At 36.4% G+C, this 10,111-nt stretch overlaps 2 protein-coding genes across 7 annotated transcripts in view; both read left to right on the top strand.

The window, feature by feature from the left end:
• Positions 1 to 222: 222 nt before the first annotated feature.
• LOC111870412 (methyltransferase-like 26) overlaps positions 223 to 10,111 on the top strand; it is a 14,903-nt gene continuing 5,014 nt past the window's right edge. The window contains exons 1-3 of one of the 6 annotated variants that reach the window (XM_023862690.2): positions 223 to 241; positions 6,574 to 6,640; positions 8,559 to 8,899. In XM_023862690.2, coding sequence (XP_023718458.1) covers positions 8,569 to 8,899 — 331 coding nt within the window. In that variant the 5' untranslated portion in view covers positions 223 to 241; positions 6,574 to 6,640; positions 8,559 to 8,568. Of the gene's footprint in view, positions 242 to 394; positions 532 to 996; positions 1,017 to 4,643; positions 4,964 to 6,573; positions 6,641 to 8,558; positions 8,900 to 10,111 lie in introns of those variants that run through there. The other 5 variants (XM_023862685.2, XM_023862687.2, XM_023862688.2 and 2 more) reach the window with 5 other exon arrangements.
• Positions 539 to 3,887, top strand: LOC111870411 (dnaJ homolog subfamily C member 21). The gene has a single exon (XM_023862683.2). It carries the CDS (start codon positions 855 to 857, stop codon positions 2,646 to 2,648), a length of 1,794 nt encoding a protein of 597 aa, XP_023718451.1. The 5' UTR covers positions 539 to 854; the 3' UTR covers positions 2,649 to 3,887.

Raw genomic sequence — 10,111 nt, 5'->3', positions numbered from 1 at the left:
AAATTTTGGTTTCTTCCCTTTTGGCCGGTTCACCTTGATTTAAACAATCCCAGAAATATTTGATGAAGCATACACATCATGTATTGCCTTGTTCAGTCACGAACGGTCAGGAAGTCAGGAATGTCACGAATATGAACCTCTTTGTCACTTGGTTCACAGCTGTATTTTCGAACAACTTTCATTTTTCACCCCCGAATCGGAGGCTTTATATCCCACGTTTCCCACCTACCCAAACTAAATGGTACTGTAATAATTTTATACGTTTAATTTTTTGAAAAGAAAACGAGGATGCGAAATACTTTGAGCTAAATGATAACGTGATTTTTCTAAGTTTGTTTATTTTAATTTTTGAATGAATGTCACTCTAGTCGTTGCTTTAGTACTTCTATTGTTTAGTGGTATACTTACCACTGTTTGTTCCGCCGGTCGTGTAGGTATAAATATGCTATGGAAGTGAAAAGTAAATACGAAGTTGTAGGAAATAATAATATAGGTAAAATAGGTGTGTAAATCAGTGAGCATTTAAATTAGGTAAGGAAGACTTTACTGGTACGAATTACATGATTGACGTATTAAAAATAAAGAAAAGGTTTAAGTGACTATGGAGAAAAATACCGTTTTTTTTTCAGTAATGCCATGTTGATTAATGTTTTGTAATGTTGGATATATTTAGCAGGTATATTATTAACTTATAACGTGGTGCCAAGTATTAGTGTGAAAAATAATTATAAGACTTGTGAAATGTGAGGTTATTTCGCCGTCCAGCCTATAGTTTGTTGACATTTGACGCTTTGACCACGTCGTAGGATTAGTCTATATACAATATTGCGAAATTACTTTGACAGTGTAATAAGATGAAGTGTTATTACGAAGTTCTAGGTGTTCCGAAAGATGTAAATGACCATGAACTTAAAAAGGCGTACAGGAAACAAGCTTTAAAGTGGCATCCAGATAAAAATCCTAATAGTGCAACAGAGGCCAAGGAGCAGTTCCAACTTGTGCAACAAGCATATGAGGTATTGAGTGACCCCCATGAACGGTCATGGTATGATTCTCACAGGGAATCCATTCTCAGAGGAGCTGGAAGCGATTATAAGGATGATAGTCTTGATGTATTTCGTTACTTCACACCTACATGTTTCAAAGGTTATGGTGATGATGAAAATGGCTTTTATGCAGTGTATAGGGAGGTGTTCAATAAACTGGCAGCTGAAGATTCAGAATATATGACAGATGAGGATAGTGATTTTGAAGTACCAAGCTTTGGAGACTCAATGAGTTCCTATGAAGATGTAGTACATCCATTCTATGCATACTGGCAGAGTTATTCTACAAAGAAATCATATGCTTGGTTAGATCCATATAATATCAGAGATGCTCTAAACAGGCGTGTGGTGCGTGCAGCAGAGAAGGAAAACAAGAAAGTCCGTGATAAAGCACGTAAACAACGAAATGAGGAGGTTCGAAACTTGGTGGCATTTGTTCGCAAGAGGGATAAACGAGTCCAGTCTTTTGTAAAATTGTTGGAAGAACATGCAGCAGAAAACGTGAAGAAAGCAGAAGAACGAAGAAGGAAGCACATAAAGGAAAGACAAGAAGCAATGAAAAATTATAAAGAATCAGAATGGACCAAGTTTTCAAATATTGAAAAAGAACTTGAGGCAATTGAAGCAAATCTTGCAGCAGAGTTTGGCGACAGTGATGTATCTTTATGTGGAGAATCTGTAAATGACAGGGAAGAAGTAATGGACGAAAGTGTAAACTCATTATACTGCATTGCATGTAACAAAGTTTTCAGAACTGAGAGAGCATTTTCAAATCATGAGAACTCTAAAAAACATAAGAACAGTGTTGAAGTTTTGAAAGCATCGGTAGTGGAAGAAGATGAGCTGGCTGTGTCAGGAAGTAAACAGACGGTTGAAGATCCATCTTATGAGTTTTCAGAAATTACCTCTGTAAATGAACTTTCATCAGATTCTGATATAAATTCTGAAGATGAATCAGAAGAATCAGAATTTGTAGAAAGTCAGACAAAAAAGAAAACCAAAAAGAGGATACCAAATATATGTAGTGTTACTGATGACAGTGCTTCAGATATTGAATTTCAGATGTCTTCGGGATGGTCTAAGAAACAACGTAAAAAGCAGCAGCACATGATGCAGTCACAGCAGAATACATCATCTGATGCCAACCATGAAAGTGAGACTGAGAATATTGATGCGGACAATATTGCCATGGAGGAGGGAGCTGAAGATTTTGGTACTTCTGCACATGAAATTGAAAGAAAGAAAACTAAAGGCATAAGAAAGGGAATGAAAGTAAAAATATCAAAGGAAAGGGAAGTTAATAATAGGAAGGAAGTTGCCGATAAAATAATGGTAGAAGGAAAAGGTGATGAAGTTAAGATAAAGAATAAGAAAGCTAAGGGGGCGAAAAAGAGTAGCAAGAAAGATGGAAGTGGTAGTACTGATTATGTCAGAGATCTGAATCATTGCTGTGTTACATGTAGCTCTGAATTTCCATCTAAGAATAAATTGTTTGATCATCTTAAGAAAACTGGCCATTCAGTGTTCATCCCTCGTTTGGCAGGTGCAACTAAGGATAGAGTGGAAGATAGAGTAAAAGGAAAGGCAAAGAAGATTAAATGAAGTAGATGGTATTAGTATAAGCAGTTTCTCCAAATTAAATTAAAATTCAGTGCCCCTTATTGTTCTGTGTCACTTATGTACAGAGCCACTGCCTTCATAATTTGATAATGGGACAAATGATAGCAGCTGCTGTTAGTAATAAATAGAGAGGCCCACATTTTGAATCATAAGAGTTACATTAAATATACATTTTTTGCACATTCTTAAGTTAAAAGTAACTGGACTCAATTTCTCATGTCATTTCAGCGAAGGAAATTGTAATTTCTAGTTATTTGGTATTGTGACATGGATACTGAAAGTCAGAATAGTTTAGTCATAGAAGACACCCATTACTAGGTAACAGCTCAGTAAACATATTTGTTGCTTCCAGATTATGTTATTTAAAATGATATTGTGAATGAGAAATAAAGTTTGAAGGTCATAATGTGAAAGATTAATGTAGTGAATTTTCGAAAATTAGTTCAGTCTGTGGCAAACATTACAGTATATCACCATTTCTTGTCCATCCTTAAAATTTAAGCAGCAAGTGGTTGATGTGTAATATCGGTTTTTGAGTTTGACAGTGAGCCAGATCCAAAGGGCCAATCATCTCTCCGTCCAGTGCTTTTGATTTAAGTATGCTGTAATTAAAATTTGGGTTTAATTTAGATTTATATGTTCCTCTGCTTATTGTTACTGGTTTAGAATGTTACAGGTCACTGTTGAATCTCTATGAGGAGGAATTTTGAAGACAGTAATAAAAAAATGTAATTGAAATATTTTCTTGCCTATCAGAGTTTTTTTTTTTTTAACTAAGGTTCATTACCTCAAAAGATTGTTCACCTCCATTGCTAATACAGCTGCTAGTGGGCAATCAGATCTTTAAGGCCTCTGTAAACAATGTTCACGTTGTACAAGCAGCACACAGGATACATCACTGACACAAGTCCTGTGTTGAAAATTTATACTAAAAGTGCCAATAGACTGAGCATTTCAGTCAAGTGGCTTGCACTTGTACTTCATATTTAGGAATGATGGGTTCAGAATTTGATGGGATGTGCTCTTCTGTTTGAGGTTTATCAGGGTTTTACAAATGGTATTTCTGTCCACATCCTTACTTATTCATCAGTCACAAATCATCCTATGTTATCAGTATAGTTGAAAAAATGTCTTTTATAGATGAAGAATTCTTTTTTTATTGCTAGTGGGGTGGGACTAAGTCTCTTGTACTGTGGCCACTTCTGGCTTATTGTACCAGCCCCAGATGATAGGTGAGTGTGATTGTGCAACAATTGGTGGAATGAAGATTGGCAGGGGAAACCGAAGTACCCGGAGAAAACCTGCCCCAGCCCCACCTTGTCCACCACAAATCCCACTTGACCAGACCTGGGATCGAACCCGTGCCACCACGGTGGGAAGCCAGCTACTAACCGCTTCAGCTATGGCGCGGCCCTAGATGAAGAATTAGCCACATACAAGAAATCTTCACAGATCGCTTTTCATCTGTGATATGAGATTATGATGTTGACATGCAATAGTACTTACAATTTATATAAAGCAAACAGACATCACCAAAAGAATGTGTTCCCAGAAAATGTGTACTAATAAGGTGAAGCATTAATAATATATTAAAAATATATTTGAATTTAGAGTTTCAACACACCTAAAGCAGGCAGATTTTGTAAAAAGAAGTGGAATTTACACAGGGTGAGCATTGTTTCAGGTGAAATATGTTTTTTATAGTCCTTGCATGGAAGAATCTTATGTACATCTGTAACATATAAAACATGAATGTCAGTGATACAATATGATCTGTAAAGGGAAATGAAGAAAACTATATAGTGTAAAGTCAAAATATTTGGGTCTCCTGAATTTCCTTTGTGGAGTTTGTGTTTTATTCAGGTTGTGATTCTAATCTCATAAATCTTTGTGAAATTCAATTTGTATGCCATTGTTAATTACAGGGAATAAAATTGTAAATTGAAATAAAATTATTTGTTTGTTTTCATTTTATTCCTTTGAATATTGTAATTAATGTACACAACAGTATTTACGTGTTGTCTAGGTATCAATGGTGAGGATTCATATTGTTTTCTTGTGGGTTATTACGCCAGGAAGTATGGTAGGTGTTTTGGGGCAAAATACTTCCTCTTTATAGTGTAACATGTAAGCAGGATGTTGGTAACCACAAAGCAGACTGCATGGTGTGGTAATGCAAGAGAACATAATATAAACATAATGACTTGCATAAGTGTGGCACTAATTCTAAGTTGTTTAGACATATATGTGCACCACCATCATTTGTATTCCCAGTACATCTTCAGTACTGTGTTTGTGTGTGTGTTCATTTTCATGCTCATTAATGTAGTTATACATGGGATTTCAGGTAGTATAGTGACTAAACTACATGCAGCAATCAAGGAACTGGGCTTCAGTTCCTTAAAGGGTTGAGTTTTGTCTGTTCTGTACAGCATTTAGACTAACTTTGGAGCTCTCTCCGTCTCATATTTAGTGGTCTTTTCCCATGGGTAGAGTGATTGCTGCATGAAGTTGACTGCCTATCTGCATCTGCTGACAAGATTAAATATGCACAGTGCTATAATTAGACTTGCCCATACATCTTCATGGTGTGGTGCACAGAGGAAACTTCACACTTGTATGAGATTTTGAGATAGTGAAGAATGTTCAAAATGTAGTGAAATTTTGAGGTTTGAGAGGCAGCCCAGAGACTAGTTGTACTGACAGACAAGTTTCATTCTTTTCTTCATTTTTCCCAAAGAAATTCTGATTCCTCCAATAGGTCACAATTGCATTCACACCATAGTGATTATTCCATCTAAATGCAGTCATTGAAAACATACATCAGAGCGGCTGTGGAAGTGCTGCAGACTGGCACTCCACATGAACTTAGGTGTAGCCCAGCAGTTCCACATTTGGTCACACTACACAATGTATGAAGCTTGACTTTCAGTTTTGAGTCCGCACGAGGAATATTTTCTGCGAGATATCACTAGTCGCAGCTCAGAGACTGGCTGTTAATGGCTGAGGTTTTTCATAGTTCTACTCAGGCCCTCTAGGGAAACAGCAGGATAGTAACTGAAACTAGACCAGTACCACTTTGACATGCTTCTAATTTATTATTCACTACTTGTTTGTATGACTGACAGTATTATTAAATAAACCATAAATAAAATCAGGTGACACTATTTTTTCTTTGTTCTTCTCTGATTAATAGAAGTATATGCTTCTTAAAGAATACATTTTATTTCATGAAGATTGTAAAAAATAAATTTTTTCATTACATAACTAATATGGGAAATGTATACCAGAGCCATCAGATTAATGTTTAAGTAACATCTATCACAGTAATTGCACTTAATTGTAATTAGACATACACAGTACTATGTCTGTAAAATGAGGACTTTATGAAATGGAACAGATATGTGCCTTCAAACAGATACACAGCCCATTTAGGTCTGATTCCAGTATGCATTTACCACATTTTTTAGTTGTACAGGATTTGAGGGTCCCACAGCAGTGGTTATGAACAGTTCTAACCACTACATGATGTTATGTTCCAGAAGGTAGAACATTACATTTAAGTTGTATCCTAGTACCTAGCACCAGCCTATGAGCCAGATAAAGAATATGCACTCTCTTTTCACTAATGAAAGAGTTAGTGGTCTGTTTTACATTCCAGCCATCATTATCTGTGGAGAAAGAGTCAGGAGTACACATTTTTAGGGCTAGAAGAAGTTTAGATCCTCCTGGATTATGAAATTCAGGGACAATGTCATGTTGGTAACTGAGTCTTTGTCATCAGCAACAGAACTCTAAGATGTGATCACATGGCATGCTAATGAACTGCTGCTGAGTGCCTAAAACTAAAAGATGTGCAATGTATGCTAGAAAGTCGTTGTTTCTTTACATGGCTCTTCTTTTCCAGGCAGAACTTTTCTTCGTGTGGCCATCCATTTCACATTGAATTTACAAAGCAACTCAGCTTCTCAGAGGTACTGCGTGTCATACTTTGTTGCATGTAACTTTGCTTTGTCACCTGAAAGTTGCTAATGTCTGTCCATCTGGCTTTTCATTGGTATTATGGTCTTTTGAGCCAATGAAGTGTTCATGTCACAGGGATTCACCTTCATGTTATATGTAGTAATTCTATCCTATTGGCAGTATGAAGATGACAGCTGGAAAAACATTTGTGTGGGTACAGAACCACCACAATTTCTTAAAAGATTCAGAAATGTTACAGAAAAATAAGTCATAGAAGATAGAAAAATTGGATTACAGTTCACTAACATCTCAACAGCAAATAACATGAGGCGCTCTTGCTTTCTATTTCATTACAATAACTTATGAATTATTGTAAGGTGCATGAAAAATTTAGTGTGTTATGAAATTATAAATATTAGTGCGTTGTATGAAAGTTATCTTTCTCTTTGAAATGACAAAGTCAGAGACTGACATATTCAGTGTTAGGTTTCAAAAATTACGAGGACTATCCAGAAAGTAACCGCCGTTTATTATAGGCAAGTAATGCATGAGTGGGAAGAATTCATGCATGTTATGTAGCACCACATGACTCATTGCCTTGTAAACTATCATGTGACTGCTCACAAAGTGTTTGTTCTTGTCTCTGCAGAGTTAGTTATGATGTGTCCCGCTATTGATAATCCTGCCAGCTGTGAAATTTGCGCCGTTATGTTCTTTGTGCTAGAAACATGAGTGCTGTGGAAATCCATTGTGAATTATGCGAGGTTTACAGCAAAAATGCAATGAATGAAGGAACCAAAAGACAATAGTGTAGAATGTTCAAAGATTGACGGGCAAACAAATGTTCACAATGAAGAGCAAAGTGGTCAGCTGGTCATCTGTATTGAGTGATGATCTTTTCAATGTGTTGACCAAAAAATTTGTGAAAGACGGCACTTCACAATATCAGAACTTTCATGTGAATTTCCACAAATTTCATTCACTCTTCTCTATGAGATTATAACAGCTAGGCTAGGCTGTTATAAGTTTTGCACAAGATGGGTTCCAAAAATGCTCACAGTTGCACACAAAACAGAGAATGGCTTTGGTTGTTTTAGAACGATACCACAAAGTTGGTAATGAATTTCTCATGCACATCATATGAGTAACAGGTGATAAAACCTGCATTTCATTTGTGAATTTTGAAACCAAAGAGCAGTAAAGCAGTGAATGCACACACATTCACCAAACATCTGCCAGAGTGCTGATGACAGCTGTTCTCTGGGGCAGGATAGGAATGCTGATTGTGGAATATGTGCAACAAGAGATCACAGTAATGTCAGAAGTATATTGTGAAACACTAAAAAAACTGCATAGGGACATTCAGAACAAAATGGGTGGAGTGCTCATTGACATACAGCTGCTCACACTTGAAATGGGAGTTTTTTGACCACCCGCTTACAGCCCTGATCTTGCTTCAACAGCTCACATGAGGTTTCTTTCTGAGTATCCCTCATATTTACAGTCCTGATTTATGCTACATACAGACAATACCAAGAAGCATTATACTAAGAAGTAACAGGAAAGACCAGCTCCAAAAACAGAATACAGACCCACCACAGTTGCAATAAGAAAAGGAAGCAACCCAATTTAGAATATAAAATATTATAGTGTTGAGTTGAACAATAGTTTTTATTTTAAACTCTTTATAAAATATTACAATGTAAATAACACTATACCAACTTACAGAGTAGGTGTGCAATGCATTTAATCACATGAAAAAGACTACATAGTAGGTGAGACATGTGTCATGAATTAATAAGTAGGATGTCTAGTGTATGGTAGTGAGTGTATGACTAATAAATAATTACACAACTTAATGGTATTCCTGGTTGTTGCATACTGTAAGTAATGGATAAATACAGTCAAAATAAACTTTGTGTTTTATAGGTCTCAATCCATGTCCTACAAACAAGTCATTTCTGCTGCTGAACGTAACAAGGAACCCATTCTTCAAGTCCTAAAGAATTTCTTATCACCTTACATTCAGGCCACTAGTAAAGAGGACTGCATTTATCACTGTCTTGAAATTTCATCTGGAACTGGTCAGCATGTGGCATACTTTGCACCACACTTTCCATCTGTGGTGTGGCAGCCATCGGATGTGGATATGTCTTCATTTTGCAGTATCTCTGCATATATACAGGATGCACAGGTCTCAAATATTAAGCAGCCTATATATATAGATGTATCTGATGAATATACCAAATGGGGAGGAGGTGGTGTGATAGGTAAGTTGTCAAAGGATAGGGAATTGAATTTCAGTCATGAACACAGTATTGTAATTTGTGTAGAACAGAAATAGTTAATGTTGATTTCATATAATATTCACTTACATGAATGATTATACAGTATTAATCTTCAATAATGGTACAGCACTTCTTCAACAAACTGGAAATTTTCTGTTTGTAAATTAGGGAGCTCCAGAAAATCTCAGGCAGTCCTCTTAACCAAAATGACAGTTCTTAAGAAGAAAGTCTGTATATTTAACTATCATCATTCAAACTTCTTTCAAGATGTGCATTTGTACTTGTAGGTAGCGTTTAAAACAAATAACTCATTGGAAATAACTGTGAACTTTTCCATAAGAAATTCATAAGCCTTCATCACAGAACAGAAATATTCAAACATCTAAAAATATAAGAGAGGCACAAAAAAAATAATTTCTTTGAGACTGCTGCAGTATTTAAACATATAGTAGTAAATCTATAAATTGGATAACTGAGACCCTGTTGTATAAACCCAAACTGACTCCCTCCTTGGAGTAGAATCAGTCCCTAAAAGGTAATGGCTGTTCAGCTAGTCAAGAAATTCCTAACACTTTTTGGAACCTGAAGATTCAGTACCATGAGCACAAGATCCCCCATTTGTCCATATCCTGAGCCAGGTGAATCCAGACCACACCCTCCTACCCTACTACCTTAAGATCCATTTTATTATTATCCTCCCATTAATGCCTGAGTCTTTCAAGTAGTCTCATTCCTTTAGATGTATTAAAACTACATGCCTCATCTATCTCTATTTCTTGATTTGTTGAGGAGTAAAAATTATGAAACTCCTCATTATGTAATATTCTCAAGCCTCATGTTATGTACTCCTTCATAGGTTTAAATATTCTCCTTAGTACTCTTTTCTCAAACACCCTCAGGCAATGTTATTTCTTTAAACTGACAGACCCAGTTTCAGACCCATACTCAATATCAAGCAGAATATATATACAGGGTGTCCCAGGAGGAATGGACCAAACTTCGGGAGGGTGTTCCTTATGTTAAAGTATGCCGATATAACCCAAAACACCTATGTCCAAAGTTGAACGGTTACGGAGATAATGGCCCGAGAAAAGTGTGGTCTTCTTGCAGGTCCACGCACTATACGTACCTGTCAGCTGAGACCCTTATCTGTTTGTCCTTGAGTGCCGCGAGTCACACTAGCGTAAGCTCATG

This window comes from Cryptotermes secundus, unplaced genomic scaffold (genome assembly GCF_002891405.2).
Source record: "Cryptotermes secundus unplaced genomic scaffold, Csec_1.0 scaffold1260, whole genome shotgun sequence".
Classification (NCBI taxonomy): Eukaryota; Metazoa; Arthropoda; class Insecta; order Blattodea; family Kalotermitidae; genus Cryptotermes; species Cryptotermes secundus.
The sequence above is the reverse complement of the archived record's forward strand: the minus strand, read 5'-3'. Positions and strand labels throughout refer to the sequence as shown.